This window comes from Cavia porcellus, unplaced genomic scaffold, assembly GCF_034190915.1.
Source record: "Cavia porcellus strain 051 isolate PalLab524CR breed Dunkin Hartley unplaced genomic scaffold, mCavPor4.1 scaffold_7, whole genome shotgun sequence".
In the NCBI taxonomy this organism is placed as follows: domain Eukaryota; kingdom Metazoa; phylum Chordata; class Mammalia; order Rodentia; family Caviidae; genus Cavia; species Cavia porcellus.
The window spans coordinates 36,396,310-36,411,052 of NW_026947490.1; the positions used below are offsets into that span (position 1 = coordinate 36,396,310).

At 45.8% G+C, this 14,743-nt stretch overlaps 1 protein-coding gene across 3 annotated transcripts; it reads right to left on the reverse strand.

Moving 5' to 3' along the window:
• Positions 1–246: 246 nt before the first annotated feature.
• On the reverse strand, positions 247–3,458 carry Znf784 (zinc finger protein 784). 3 transcript variants are annotated; one of them, XM_003461670.5, is made up of 2 exons: positions 2,907–3,458; positions 247–1,929 (listed from the first exon to the last, which is right to left on the reverse strand). In XM_003461670.5, the coding sequence occupies exons 1-2, from the start codon at positions 3,048–3,050 to the stop codon at positions 1,048–1,050; spliced, it is 1,026 nt and encodes a 341-aa protein (XP_003461718.2). In that variant the 5' UTR covers positions 3,051–3,458; the 3' UTR covers positions 247–1,047. The 3 variants fall into 3 exon arrangements, 2 of the variants coding, with proteins under 2 accessions (XP_003461718.2, XP_063108423.1); XM_063252353.1 differs by lacking the exon at positions 2,907–3,458 and adding an exon at positions 2,063–2,269; XR_010048491.1 differs by lacking the exon at positions 2,907–3,458 and adding an exon at positions 2,278–2,892 and having other exon boundaries at positions 1,795–1,929.
• Positions 3,459–14,743: the final 11,285 nt, after the last annotated feature.

Consider the following 14,743-nt stretch of genomic DNA (forward strand, 5'->3'; position numbering starts at 1 on the left):
ACACCTTTGCAGCCTATTCACTTTTTTTTTTTTTTTGAGATGAGGTCTCCCTAAATTGCCCAGGCTGGTTGGAACTGGAGATGTCCCCAAGTAGCTGGGGACAACAGGCTTGTACCCCTCACCCCCAATTTTGGAGGTCTGAGCAGGGCCCGATGCAAGTTGCTGCTATTGGCAAGGCCACAGAGGGGCTGGTCCCCACCTCCCCAGAAGAGAACACCCCAATGCAAGAGTGAGGGACAGCAAGCCTTCAGTCAGTCCTTTAATAGGAACTGAAGACAGGGGGCTCCCCACCTTCAGCTCCCCAGTCCTCCTCCTGTCTCCACCCAGGAACTCTCCCTTCTTCAGGATTGCCGAGGCCTGGCAGTAGCTGCCTGCTTCAATTCCAAGTGGAGGAACTACAGGCTGCTTAGGGAAGGGAGGGAATGGTTTCTTGCTGGGCGAGCTTAGTGGTGTCTGAACATGGTCCTGGATGGGTTAAAGAGAGACCACTTTGGGGGTGGGGGAAGCATGGATCCTAAGGTCAGGCATCCTCGAGTGCTTCCAGCTGTGAGACTTAGGGACCCTCTGGCTTTGAATGATGGGATCCTAGTTTTTACAGGCCACCTGCTGGGCCTCTTCTGCCTTGGGGTGAGCAGTAGTAGTCCCGGTTCCAGTGCAATCAGTGAGGTAGGCAAAAGATTCCATCCTGGTTCACCTGGGGACCCCCAGACAGTCTAGGGCTCTGCAGATGGACTGGGCCAGGAGTGTGGGCCGTGGTCCTCTCCCTCTGTGACCACCAAACTGTTGTGACTCGCTGTGTCTCTCACACAAACTAAACAGGGATGCGAAGGGGGCAATGAATTTCCCGTGGTCCTTGAATGTAGCTGGGCAGCACAGGGCTGCTTTTCTTTCTCTGGGGCTCCCCCAGGCAAGCGTGGGCTTCTGGGAGTCCTTGTATCTGCCGTGTAGGAAGGCTGCTCCTGGTCTCCCTTCTTAGCTGTCGCCTCCGTTTCCAGCACCCCTCCCTTGTGACATCTCGAGTTAACTCCCTCGGTTGGCTGTATTAACCTACTGGTCAACCTCGGCCTTCACCTCGTCCCCCACCTCGTCCCCGCACCCCTCTTTTGGCGGGTGGCTCGCCGGGCTCGCGCTTCCTGCTCCGCCGGCCACCAACGCTGGGGTCCCCAGCCCGGGCCCGGGCCCGTGGAAGTGCGTGCGCTGGTGCTTGCGGAAGTTGGAGGAGTTGTTGAAGGTGCGGTCACAGAGCGCGCAACGGAAAGGGCGCTCGCCCGTGTGGATTCGCGCGTGGCCGCTGAGCACCGAGGACTGCGTGAAGCCCTTGCCGCACACGCCGCAGTGGTAGGGCCGCTCGCCCGTGTGCACCCGCTCGTGGTCCCGCATGTCGGAAGAGCGGCGGAAAGGCTTGGCGCAAAACCTGCAGGCAAAGGGTTTGCCCATCGCCGCGCCCGTCGCCGCCGCGGCCAGCACCACCTCGGCCCTCTCCGGGGGTGCCCCAGAGCCCCGCTCCCCGGCACCTGTGGGGGGGGCGCGCGATGGCCCGGGCTCCGCGCCATGGCGGTGCTGGTGCCGCAGCAGGGGCGCCAAGGCTTTGAAGGCACGCGGGCAGCGCGCGCAGCGGTGGGGCCGCTCCCCGGTGTGCAGGCTGTAGTGCGCGCGCAGGCTGGCGGGCCCCGCGCAGCTGTGGCCGCACACGTGACACCGGCTGGGGTCTCCGCCACGCCCGCCGCCGGCCGCGCCCGCCAGATGGCCGTGTTCGTGGAACAGCAGTTCCGACACCAGCCGGAAAGCGGCCGGGCACAAGGCACAGTGGAAGGAGACCCCCGGCTCTGGGGGCTCAGGAACTAGCGTGGTGTCTGCGACCTTCACCACCTGGATCTCGATGAGGTCACTCGGGGGGGTGGTGGGGCGGCCGTCTTCCGGCACCAGGACCTGGAGAAGGAAGAAGACAGAGGAGCCTGTGGCACCGCACCCCCCTCCCCAGACCTCTACTATGAGGCCCAGATCTTCCCTCTTCCACTCTAGCCAGAAGCCCATTCGTTTCTCCCCTTCACACCCTAAAAACCTGTAACGAGAACTCTTGTTCCTCCTGCACCCCATAACCCATCTCCCCGGAGCGGCCTCCAGGCCTCCTGGAAATGCAACTCCCAAGCCCCGCCGTCACGCAGTGTCCACCGAGAGCTGGCTCCCGCCTCTCTGACCACACGGTAAAGATCAGCTGGCACCCAGCTGACTGATGTCGTCTAAATTTAGCTCCCCACCCTCACTCTACCAGCTCACTTTTTATTTCCTTTCTGTAATGTGTCACAGGGAATCTCGCTCATCAGCCCTCTTCCCTCGTAGGACTGCCAGCCACGAGAGTACACAGGTCCTCTGTTCTGTCCACGGCTCTGTTTACAGAGTCCAGTCGGGGCTCAGTGAATACTGTCGAATGGATGGGCCGGGTTACTCTCCAAGCCCGAGTTGGGGGATGTGGAGGAGATTCTTGTCATCCAGAACAGCCATTTCTTGTCCTACATCCTCTCTGGGCATTGGAGAGACATCCCTTGCAGAAGCATTCCCAATCTGGTGACCTGGTCACAACCCGTCCTTTCAGGGTCACCCTCTCAACCTTTCACCTTAACTCACTGGAGCCAGAATTTCCCCGAGGCTTCGCCTCCCTGAAGGTTCCACCCATTTATGCAAATCAACCCTAGAACGCCCCTTCCAGGATGCAGCCTCCTCTAAACCCCGCCTCCATAGGCTCCGCCCCTCCATCCTCATAGGCTCCTCCTAAACTCCGCCCCAGTATAGCCCCAGAAGCCCAGTCCCCAGGGCCAGAGCCCTCGTCCACCCCCGCAGGCCCCACCCACTGCCCTGCGACCTCGGCCGCCTCGAGTGCCCCCCCTGGGCCCCTTTCTCGCCCGCACCAGGTCCGGCAGCTCCGGGGATCGCAACTCCGGGGTCGGGGATCTCGGACTCGGGGGCTCTCGGCGCTTGGCGGCCATCTTGTGCCCAAACCCGGTCCCCGAGGCCAATGATTGCTCTAGAAGGAGGCGGGGCTTGAGCCGCATAAAAGACACTGCGCAGGCGTGCTGCCAGAGGCAAGGGGCGTGGCCAGTCGGAAGAAGAGAGTTCTTTCCTGTGGTCTGAGACCCCTCTCCCAGGACCCCCGCGCCGGCCTCGCCGGCTCTGGAAGAACCGTCTATTTGCGCAGGAAGCGGTTTTGTGTCACCTTTCTGCGCAGCTCGATAGGACAGTGAGGTGACACTTCTGCATGCCAGTGTCAGGAAAGACACCGTGAGTGGCCACACGGGCGGGAGTGCGAGGACGCAGCCACGCGCCGCGGAGCGCCGGGCAGCACCACGGACAGGGGCCGCCGGCCACACCCCGCGCTCCCGAAAGGGGGCGCCCCAGACGCGCTGCCGCTGCTGCCCCGCCCAGACGGCCAGCTTGCGTTGTTCTTGGGAGCTGAGTGCGGACGCCCGCGGAGCGGCAAAGACGCCGTGGGTCTCCCGCAGTCTTCCGTTCCTGCCAGCTCAGGTCCTGGTGATGCTGAGCCTCTGGGTGCGGCGGGAACGCGATCCCGGCAGCGGGCGCTGGGGACCCGGCACGCTTGCAAGGGGCGTGGTCAGCCGCGCGACCTGTGAGCCCAGCACGTTGAATGGCTGAGGCAGGATGATCACAGTTTGAGCCCAACCTGGGCCACTTGGCCACTTAGCAAGCCCTTGTTTCAAAAAATTTAAAAACTAAAAGAGCTGGGGCTGTAGCTCAGCTTTGTGTTCAACCCTCAGTAACACAAAGTAAAATAAAATGAGTATTTGTAGTCTTAAATCACTGAACTTTGAGATTATTTCTGTAGCAAAACCTACCTTGACCAGCACACAAATGGAGTCTTTTGCTGAGTCTGCACCGCTTAGGTAGTGTTTCCTCTACATTTCTAGGGACTGAACCCAGGGATCCACATGCCGTGCTGTGGAGCCACGTCCCCAGCCCCAGCTTACACAGCCTTGAAATAAACATTTAAATCCAGTCCTCAGGAGGCTGGGGCAGTAGAATTGCCACAACTGTAAGGCCAGCCTGGGCGATATAGTGAGTTTAAGCCTTTGAAACACATACACACCTTTAAAATACACACAGCAGATGTAAACCCGTGCTCTCTCCTTTGCCTGACGTTATTTTATTTCCATCTCCTTATCGTGCCCGTGTAGGTCTTACAATTCATCGTCTCACTTAAATGAGAACTGGGCATGGGCCTCAGCATCCACTGATACAGGGGCACTCGCCCCTGGGTGCGAGGTAGCCATGGTGACTGCTACCTTGCGGGCATTTATGCCCCGTTCACGGGTTGTGCTGCTCCGAGCTTTATCACCACTGAGGCTCCACCTTACTCTGGCCGGAACTGGCCAGGCTGTAGAGCAAGGAGTCGCTGCTGCACTGTCAGTGGGAGTGTGAACTTAGGTAACCACTGTGGAAATGTGTGTGGGGATCCCGGAAAAAAAAAAAACCCAGAAAGAGCTAAAACTAGAAACTCTATTTGACCCAGCTATTCCTCCTTTGGATACTTTCCCAAAAGAGTTCAAGACCTCATGTGACAGTGATCCACGCACAGCATGTTTACAGCAGCACAGTTCATAAACAAAAGCTTGGAAGTAGCCTATATGTCCATCAGCAGGTGAATGGACAAAGAAAACAGGGTATTCACACACAATGGAGTATTGCTCAGCCATAAAGAAGAAAATGGATGGATCTGGAAAACCACAAGGCTGAGTGAAATAAATCAGACATGGTTAAATATTGGTAGCTGTAAGATGAGAAACCCCAAAAATAAATAAAGACCAAAATGAGGGGCCAGTGATACACCTCAGCAACACAGTGCCTGCCTGGCAAGTGCAAGGTCGTGAGTTGGATTCCCTGTACCCAAAAGAACAGAATGAAAGAGAGATGGTAGGAAATGGAGAAGACACTATGTAGATGACATACAGATTTGGGGAAGTAGGGGAGAAGAAGGAATAAAAGTGATGAAGATGTAAACCAGGCCTGGTGGCACATGCCTGTAGTCCCAGAACTTGGGAGGCAGAGGCAGGAAGATCACTGTGAGTTCAAGGCCAGCCTGGGCTACATAGTGAGACCTTGTCTCAAAAACATTTTTTTTCCTCCTGCCCTCTCCTGCTGTCTCAAAAACATTTTTTGAAGCATTTTAATTTTCACCCAACTGTTGGGTGTCAAGTGGTTTCTCACAGAGAATCTCTTTGTTCAGTGAGATTCGCAAACCACAGAACTCATTCTTTGTTTTCTCCATTCCCAGCTTTTTTTTTTTCTTTTGTCGTTTTCCTTTTTATCGGTACTGGGGATCGAACTCACGACTGCCTGCTTACAAGGCAGGCGCTTATGCCGCTGAGCTAAATCCCCAGCCCCCTCCATTCCCACCTTTAAGGCAAGATCTCAATATGTAGTTCAGACTGGTCTCAAACTTGTAGTGATCCTCCTGCTTCAGCCTCCCAAGACCTGGGATTACAGGTATGACCCGCCACACATTTTAGAACATGGACAGTTAACTTCCTGTGACTGCGTAGGGAAGGCAGGTGAATGCCTCAGGGTGCATGGTGAGTGAGTGGGCACGTGGACTCAGGCAGAAGAAAGAACTCCATGCATGGCCTGTGGCTGCCCGTACAGACGAGGAGGGCATTGTTCAGGGCAATGGGCAGGACCTGTCACATCAGCAGGTCCAGGTCCAAACCTATTTATCCATTGCCATACAACTTTCAGCAAGCGATATTCCCTCTCAGTCACCAGTGGGCATCAAAATGGGCACCAGATTTCATTTTAGCTGTTTGGCAGTGATAAAGCCCTAGATGGAGGCTGCCAAGGGACTAGGGTAGTATCTGGAATCAACTACGTCTGAACAAATGCCGGCTTAGTTATCTTTTTATACTGGGGATTGAAACCAGGACCTTTGCACTGAGCTACATCTCCAGTCCTACTTTTTAATTATTTGTTTATTTATTTATTGGAACCAGGAATCAAACTCGGGACCTTGCGTCTGCCAGGCAGCCACTGTACTACTCAGCTCTATCCCCGCCACCCCCCATCTTTATCTTTTATTTTGAAGTAGAGTCTCACTAAATCACTAAGTTGTCCAGGCTGGGCTCAAATTTGAGATCCTTCTGCCTCAGCTTCCCAGAGTGCTGGGATTACAGGTGTGCATTGCTGTGTCCACTAGATGTGCTGTTCTTGATTTATCACTGCTGTCTGTGAAATCCTAACCAAAATAAGATAGACCTGTGAACTTGAGAGGTTGAGCTAGCAGGGGGTGAGCATGAGGGGAGCCCGAGGTACAGAGCAAGATCCTGTCTCAAAAACCCTGGCTGCGGTGATATTTACACACACCTGTAAATATATTCATAGCTGAACTGTGTGCTTCAAATAGATGGGCCACATATGTAAACTCTATTTCCATAGAGATTAAAGATAAAAAACTAGTTTTCGAAATTAAACTCTAGGTGATTTTTTCAAATTATAAGGACAAAAAATTAAAGAATAAACTGGGCCAGGTGTAGTGGTGTGTTGGGCGCAGGCACTCAACATACCATACCCCACCCGGGACTAAGGACCACGCCAGCTTCCGCAATGCGCTATGTCCCTCTTTAAATTAGCCAATGCGTGCGCACCTCGTGCTCACTCCGTATTCGCCCCTTGCCGACTCTGTGGCAACTCCTGATTGGCCACAGCTGGATATAGTAGCCAGAGCCTGCGTCCCATTCCCGCCCTGCTTCCTCGTGGCAGCCTGTGATTGGTCACGGCCAAATATATAAACTAGAGCCCGCGTAAATAAAGCAGCAGTTAACTGTCGCCCACAAGAGCATCTCCTGTCTCATTGGGGGGCTGCGCCGGTCAACGGTGCATGCCTTTAACCCTAACACTCAGGAGGTTGAAACAGGAGGATCTCTGAGAGTTCCAGGCCAGCCTTGAGTACAAAGTGACTTCAAGGCCAGCCTGAATTGCATAGTGAGCCCCTGTTTCCAAAAAACAAAACAAACAAACAAGTAAACAGAAATGAGCAACCTCAAATAAATTTTGAAGTTACAGACCAGATCATCATGCTTGTTAGCTTTATCTCCAGGGCCCACGTTAAGGGTATGTGCTGTCTTGTGTGTAAAATCCCCAGGCTACTCTGACCACTGTAGGACACAGCACAGTGCAATTGCAAATGTGAAACCAATCAATGAACAAATAAGTAGCTAGGAGCAGTGGCTTCTGCCGCCCTAAGCCAACAGTAGTCCTCAAAGAGGTCATCCTGAGATGCTCCCTGTCATGGGTCTGAGATGATAATAATATTAGCAATTTAACTGATTTTTAATGAGTGCTCATTGAGCATGAAGGTTGAGTGTCTCTTACACAATTTTTTAAAAAAATTTATCTAAAAGGAAAAAGAGAAAAACACAAAACAAAACAAAGTGGTGTAAGGGTACACGTAATACAGAACTACCAAAAAAAAAAAAAACAGTAAGAAATCACCTGTTAATAGATTATATATTATCATCTTAGAAATAGTTGCTCAAATCACAGTATCAAAGAATACAAAGTAGACATTCAAACAGTGAGACTGCAAGCAGTTGTGTTCAATGATCCAACCAAAAACATTAATATGGTCAGCTATTTAACAAACCTAAACACACTTGCTGTTGTATCCTTTAGAGCTCTTTTCTTCCCTCTCTTTTTTACAACAAAATTTACACATTTTGGGTTTTATTACTCCTTAGTTCTTATTATTTTTTGGGGGGGGGAGAGAATAAAGTCAAATATGGCAAAACAAAGCTGTCAGTCAAAACCAAGGATAGACATAGCACATGATGTAAAACAAAGTACAAGGTTATCAACAATGGTTATCAACGATGTCTCTTGTTTCCTTAAAAAGAATTGTCTATCTCATTAGATATTATAAAGTTGAACAAAACAGTAGAGAACAAGACCAATAAAACTTAAGCATTGTAAACATTACAGGACTTCCAAAGGAGACAATAGTCAAACCAGAATGGGCATCTTAGTGAATCTTATTGCCTTCAAAGTAGTTGCCTATACCCTCAAACTTGATACTATCATACAGAATGGAACAGAGTCTAATCAGTCAAAACAAGATAGTGGGAGTATTACAGGACTTCAAAACAAGTTAACAGGAAGTCAAAAAAAGTTACTATCATATATCCTGCTAATTTTTTAATGTTTCTCCTTAATTAAAACAAACATAAGAAATAACTAAATAATTTTTTTAAAGAATAAGGGAGAGATTGAGATAAAACAGGACTTAACAATATAGCAATACAGGTCAAAGCATGACTGTTTCAGCAATCTAGTGCTTCACCACCAAATAACCCGACTTAATAGTAGTTACCATAGTGTCTGTCTTTTTCCTTGAAATATTTGGATAAAACTTCATATACTATAGCTTCAAATATTTCCATATCAAGAAGCCCAGAATAAAGCCTTTCCAATTAATAAGTGAAAACTTTATAAGGCTTCAAGGCCACATAATAGGGAATCATGATTACCACATATTTTTATATATTTGAGTCATTACTTACATTAGGGAAACTATTTGGTATTCACACATGCGAGATTGATTTATTTCACTTATGAGTATGGTCTCAAGCTGTGCCCATTTATTGATAAATATCTCAATGTGATCCTTCTTTATAGCTGAATAATACTCCATTGTATAGAAATACCACAACTTTTTTATCCATTCCTCAGTTGATGGACACTTGGGTTGTTTCCAAGATCTGGTGATTACAAATTGTGATGCTATAAACATAGGTGCACATATATCACTGTGGTATGATGCTTTCAGTTCTTCTGGGAATATACCTAGAAGTGAAATAGCTGGAATAAATGGGACTTCCAATCCCAGCTTTTTGAGAAATCTCCAGACTGACCTCCACAAAGGCTGCACCAGTCTACACTCCCACCAACAGTGCAGGAGAGTTCCTTTTTCCCCACAGCCTCTCCAGCATTTGTTGTTCTTGGTTTTCTTGATCCTGGCCATTCTTTCAGGAGTGAGATGGAATCTCAGTGTGGTTTTAATTTCCATTTCTCTAATGACCAATGATGATGAGCATTTTTTCATGTATTTATTTGCCATTTGTATTTCTTCATCTGAGAAGTGCATATTCATTTCAGATGCCCATTTTTGGATTGGATCTTTGAACTTTGGGGATCTGAGTTTTTAAATTCTTTATATGTTTTAGACAAGAGTCCCTTGTCTGAGAGGGGGTTCACTAAAATCTTTTCCCAGTTTGTGGGTTTTCTTTTCACTATGCTGGAGATTTCTTTTGACATGCAGAAACTTTTTAATAAGAAGTGGTCCCAGTTATTGATTCTGGGAAGTATTTCCCGTGCGGTTTGAGTCCTGTTCATGAATTCTCTACCTACTCCTATGTCTTCCAATAGATTTAGTGTTTCTGTTTTAATATTCAGATCTTTGACCCATTTAGATTTTAATTTAGTACATGGTGATAGACATGGGTCTAGCTTTAGTTTTCGGCAAATGGAGAGCCAGTTTTTCCAGCACCATTTATTAAAGAGACTGTCATTCTTCCAGTGAACCTGCTTGGCTCCTTTATCAAAGATAAGGTGGTTGAGTGTGTTTGTAGTTGTGGTTGTATCTTCTAATCTATTCCATTGATCTTCAGCTCTGTTTTGATTCCAATACCATGTTGATTTTACTACTGTTGCTTTGTAGTATAATTTCAAGTCAGGGATTGTGATGCCTCCTGCTTTGTCTTTGCTGCTTAGAATTGCCTTTGTGATTCTTGGTCTCTTCTGGTTCCAGATGAAATTTAGGAGTGATTTCTCTAGATCTATAAGGTATGTTGATGGTATTTCTATTGGGATTGCATTGAATCTGTATAACAGTTTTGGGAGAATGGCCATCTTCACAATGTTTGTTCTTCCTATCCATGAGCAAGGGATGTCTTTCCATTTTCTGAGATCATCTTCAATTTCCTTTTTCAGTGTATTATAGTTTTCACTGTATAAGTCTTTCACTTCTTTCGTAAGAGTAATTCCTAAATATTTCATTTTTTTGCTTGCTAATGTGAATAGTCCAGTTTCTCTTATTTCCCTCTCTGTGATTTTGTTGTTCGTGTATAGGAATGCTATTGATTTCTGAGTATTGATTTTGTATCCAGCCACATTACTGAATTTATTTATTGTATCTAAGAGTCTTTCAATGGAGTTTAGGGGGTCTTCTATGTAGAGTATCATGTCATCTGCAAACAATGATAACTTAACTTCTTCTTTTCCTATCTTTACCCCTTTTATTTCTCTTTCTTGCCTAATTGCTCTGGCTAGTACTTCCAGTAGTATATTAAATAGGAGTGGTGATAAAGGACATCCTTGTGCCTGATTTTAAAGTAAAGGCTTTCAATTTTTGGCCATTTAGTATGATGCTGGCTGTTGGTTTGTCATAAATGGCCTTTATTATATTGAGGTAAAGACCATCTATTCCAATTTTCTGTAAAGTTTTTATCATGAATAAATGTTGGACCTTATTGAAGGCTTTTTCTGCATCTATAGAAATGATCATGTGATTCTTATTTTTGGCTTTATTGATATGGTGGATTACATTTATTGATTTGCGTATGTTGAACCATCCTTGCATTCCTGGGATGAATCCCACTTGGTCATGGTGTATAATCTTCTTGATGATTTGCTGGATCCTATTTGCCAATATTTTATTGAGGATTTTTGCATCTGTGTTCATTAGGGAGATCGGTCTATAGTTCTCTTTTTTAGTTGGGTCTTTCTCAGGTTTTGGTACTAGAGTAATATTTGCTTCCAGGAATGACTTAGGAAGGATTGCTTCCCTTTCAATTTCATTGAATAGTTTGAGGAGTGTCGGCATTAGGTCTTCTTTGTATTTCTTGTAGAATTCTGCAGTGAATCCATCTGGGCCTGGGCTCTTCTTGGTGGGTAAGGACTTAATTACATTTTCAATTTCAGTAACAGAGATTGGGTTATTCAACAGTTTTACATCCTCTTAATCTAGCTTTGGCACTTCATATGCTTCTAAGAATCTGTCTATTTCTTCTGTGTTATCAAACTTTTGAGAGTAGAGGTTTTCGAAATAGGTGTTGATGATCTTCTGTATTTCTATTGGGTCTGTAGTGATTTCTCCTTTTTCATTTCTTATTGCATGAATTTGAGCTTTTTCTTCCCTTTTTTAAATAAGGTTGGCTAGGGGCTTATCGATTTTATTTATTCTTTCAAAGAACCAACTCTTTGATTCGTTGATTCTTTGGATTGTTTTCTTAGTCTCTATTGCATTGATTTCTGCTCTGATTTTTATAATTTCCTCTCTTCTTTTGGCTTTGGGCTTGACTTGCTCTTCTTTTTCTAGCTGTTTGAGGTGTAGCATCAAGTTATTTATTTGTATTCGTTCTGTTTTCCTGATGTGGGAACTCAGTGCAATAAATTTTCCTCTCAGGACGGCTTTCATTGCATCCCACAGATTCTGGTAAGTTGTATCTGCATTTTCATTTTCTTTTAGGTATTGTTTAATTTCTTCTTTAATTTCTTCTGTGACCCACTGATTACTCAAGAGTGTGCTATTCAGTTTCCATGTGTTTGTGGGATTTTTGCAGTATCTTTTATCATTAATTTCTAATTTCAGAGCGCTATGATCCGATAACATTCAAGGGATGATTTCAGCTCTTTTGCACTTGTTTAAATATGTTCTGTGAGCTAATATATGGTCTATTTTAGAAAATGATCCATGTACTGCTGAGAAGAATGTGTATTCTGATGTTGTTGGGTGGAACATTCTGTATATGTCTATCAAACCCATTTGTTCACAGGTATGATTCAGTTCTGTTATTTCTTTGCTCATTTTCTGTCTGGTTGATCTGTCCCTTGGTGTCAATGGCGTATTAAGGTCTCCTGTTAAAATTGTGTTACTGATAATTTGAGTTTTCATTTCTGTTAATAATTGTTTTATATAACTGGGTGCTCTGGAGTTTGGTGCGTATATATTTAAGATAGTTATCTCTTCCTCTTGGAGTTTTCCCCTTATGAGTATGTAGTGACCTTCTTTGTCCTTTATGGTCATTGTTCGTTTAAAGTTCATGTTTTCTGCAAACAGAATGGCTACTCCTGCCTTTTTTTGGCTTCCTGCTGCATGAAGAATTGTTTTCCATCCTTTGACTTTCAGTCTGTGAGTATCCTTCTGGGTTAGATGGGTTTCCTGTAAACAGCATATGGTTGGATTTTGTTTCTTGATCCATTCTGCTAGTCTGTTTCTTTTGATTGGTGCATTGAGACCATTTACATTAATGGTTATTACTGTTAAATGCTGGTTAATTGTAGGAATGTTATCTCTCTGCTGTTGCATCTTTATCTTTCTGTTCTGTTTAATTATTTGCTTTGCTTAGTGGTTTTTTCCTTTGTGTATCTAAACTGACTTTCAATATTTTTTGCAGGGTTGGTTTGGTGTTCATGAAGTTCTTCAGCTGTTCTTTGTCATGGAAGTATCGTATTTCACCATCTATTTTGAATGATAGTTTTGCAGGATATATCAGTCTAGGTTGGAAATCATTTTGCTTTAGGATCTGGAATACTTCACTCCATGCTCTTCTTGACTTTATTGTTTGTGATGAGAAGTCTGCTGTGATTCTGATAGGTTTTCCTTTATAAGTGATCTGTCTTTTCTCTCTGACAGCTTTTAATAATCTATTCTTGTGTTGGATTTCTGGGATGGTGATTATTATATGCCTGGGTGTAGTTTTATTTTGGTTGTGACTATTTGGAGTTCTATATGCTTCACTGATCCTGATGTCAGTTTCTGATCTCATGCTTGGGAAATTTTCAGCTATTACTTCTCTAAATATCCTCTTGATATCCTTTATGTTGTCTCCTTCTTTTTCATTAATCCCTATCATTCTTATGTTATTCTTCTTTGCATCGTCTTGCAGTTGTTGAATTGTTGTTTCCTGATTCCTTGTTATTTTTAAAAGATCTTTCCTTTCCTGTTCACTAGCTGCAATCCTGTCTTCAAGGTCTGAAATTCTATCTTCACTTTCATTAAGGTGGTTTTTACAACTTTCAGTGGAGTTTTTTATTTCCTGTATATCTCTGTGCATCTGCATTATGTATTCTGTTTGTTTCTTATATTGCTCGTCTAGGAATTCTATCTTTTTGTTTAGTTCCTCCAATTTTTTATCTGTGTTTTCTTTAGATATATTTAGAATCTCTTTCATTTCTTTTATCATTTCTTCTTTTATCTGGGGAATTATTTCGAGTTTGAATTTCTTTAAAGCTTCCTGGAGTTGCTTGTCAACTTCAGTAGCTATTGTGTCTGATATATGAGGTGGATGGGATATATTTTCTTCTAAATACATTCCTCCTAGGGTTTCCTGAGATGGGCTGGAGTTTTGAGATTGTAATTTGGTCTTTTGTTGTGTCATTTTCCTATATTTCTGTGTTTCAAGTGTTATTTGAAAGCTTCCTCAGGATCTGTTGAAAATCCCCTTCTATGTTTGCAGCTACTGAGACTCTGGCACCACGCTACCCCAAGCCATTGGGCCTGCAGAACCAATGGCCCTCCTCTGCTTGTTCAGAACTCCGCAGTTCCAGACAAGCTGGGCCTCAGGGACACTGTGCACCCACCTGCCCCTTGGAAGCTCCACAGCTCTTCAATCGCAGCCGGGTTAGGGTACTCACCACAGGCCGCAGTGCCTCAGGAGCCTGTGATCCCTCCCTGCTTGCAGAGATATCCACAGTCCTCCAGACAAAGGAAGGGGCTTCTGCAGGCACTCCAGATCCGCCCAGCTCCTCCTCTGCACACCGATGGCTAGGCGCGGCTGGGCTCGGGGGATAGTGTAGGCCTGCCTACCCGTCGGGAGCTCAGCAGACCTCCAAGTGTAGCCGGGATGGGGAGGCTGATGTAGTGGTCTCTAACCCGCTGCTCCACTTCATTGCACCCGGAAGCCACAGGCCGAGGTGCCTCAGGAACCTGCGATCCCTCCCTGCTTGCAGAGATATTAAGTCCTCCAGCTCATTAAACAGTCTTGAAAAGCAATTTTGATGAGTTAATAATTCCCTGTGGGGCCAGGGATTTAACTCAGCGGCACAGGCACCTGCCTGGCATGTGCAAGGTCATAAGTTTGATCACCGGTACCCAAATAATAATAATAACAATAATGATAATAATAATAATTCCCTGTGTATGTGTTTTACATTAAGCAGCAATTCTCTGTGAAAAATTTACGTATGAAATGTTACGCTAATATAAATAGCACTTGAATACTTTAAAATGTGGGTGCTTCCGTCACCTTAGTATAGATTTCTAAGTAAAATAACTTCAAAAACAAAACAAAAAAAAACCCCAAGCATACAGCTCCACTAGATTACAAATAGGCAAGAAAAATGACAATAAATGAAAAGAAGAGCCAGGCCCAGCAGAGGAGAACACAGGAGATGGACAGCCTACCTCTAACCTTCACAAGAAAGACCCATACTCAAGGAAGGAAAAGCGAACAATGCACTTTTTGAAATTTTAGTTCCTTAGTACTCATGCGAGTACACAGTGCTCACTGCTGTGGAGCTGGTAGCACCCCTGGTCTCTTCTCTCCTCAATCCTCCTCTTCCCCTTCCGTCCTCCTCTTGACCCTTCAGTCCTCCTTGTCCCCCCTCAGTCCTCCTCTTTCCACTCAGTCCTCCTCTGCCCCTATCAGTCTTCCTCTTCCCCTACTAGGCCTCCTCTTCCCTCCTC

Excerpts from the sequence above, each read along its gene's own strand:
- Znf784 (XM_003461670.5), bottom strand. The coding sequence starts at position 3,050 with ATGCGGCTCAAGCCCCGCCTCCTTCTAGAGCAATCATTGGCCTCGGGG. Across the intron at positions 1,930-2,906 it reads CCCCGGAGCTGCCGGACCTG|GTCCTGGTGCCGGAAGACGG; the intron begins GTGCGGGCGAGA and ends TTCCTTCTCCAG.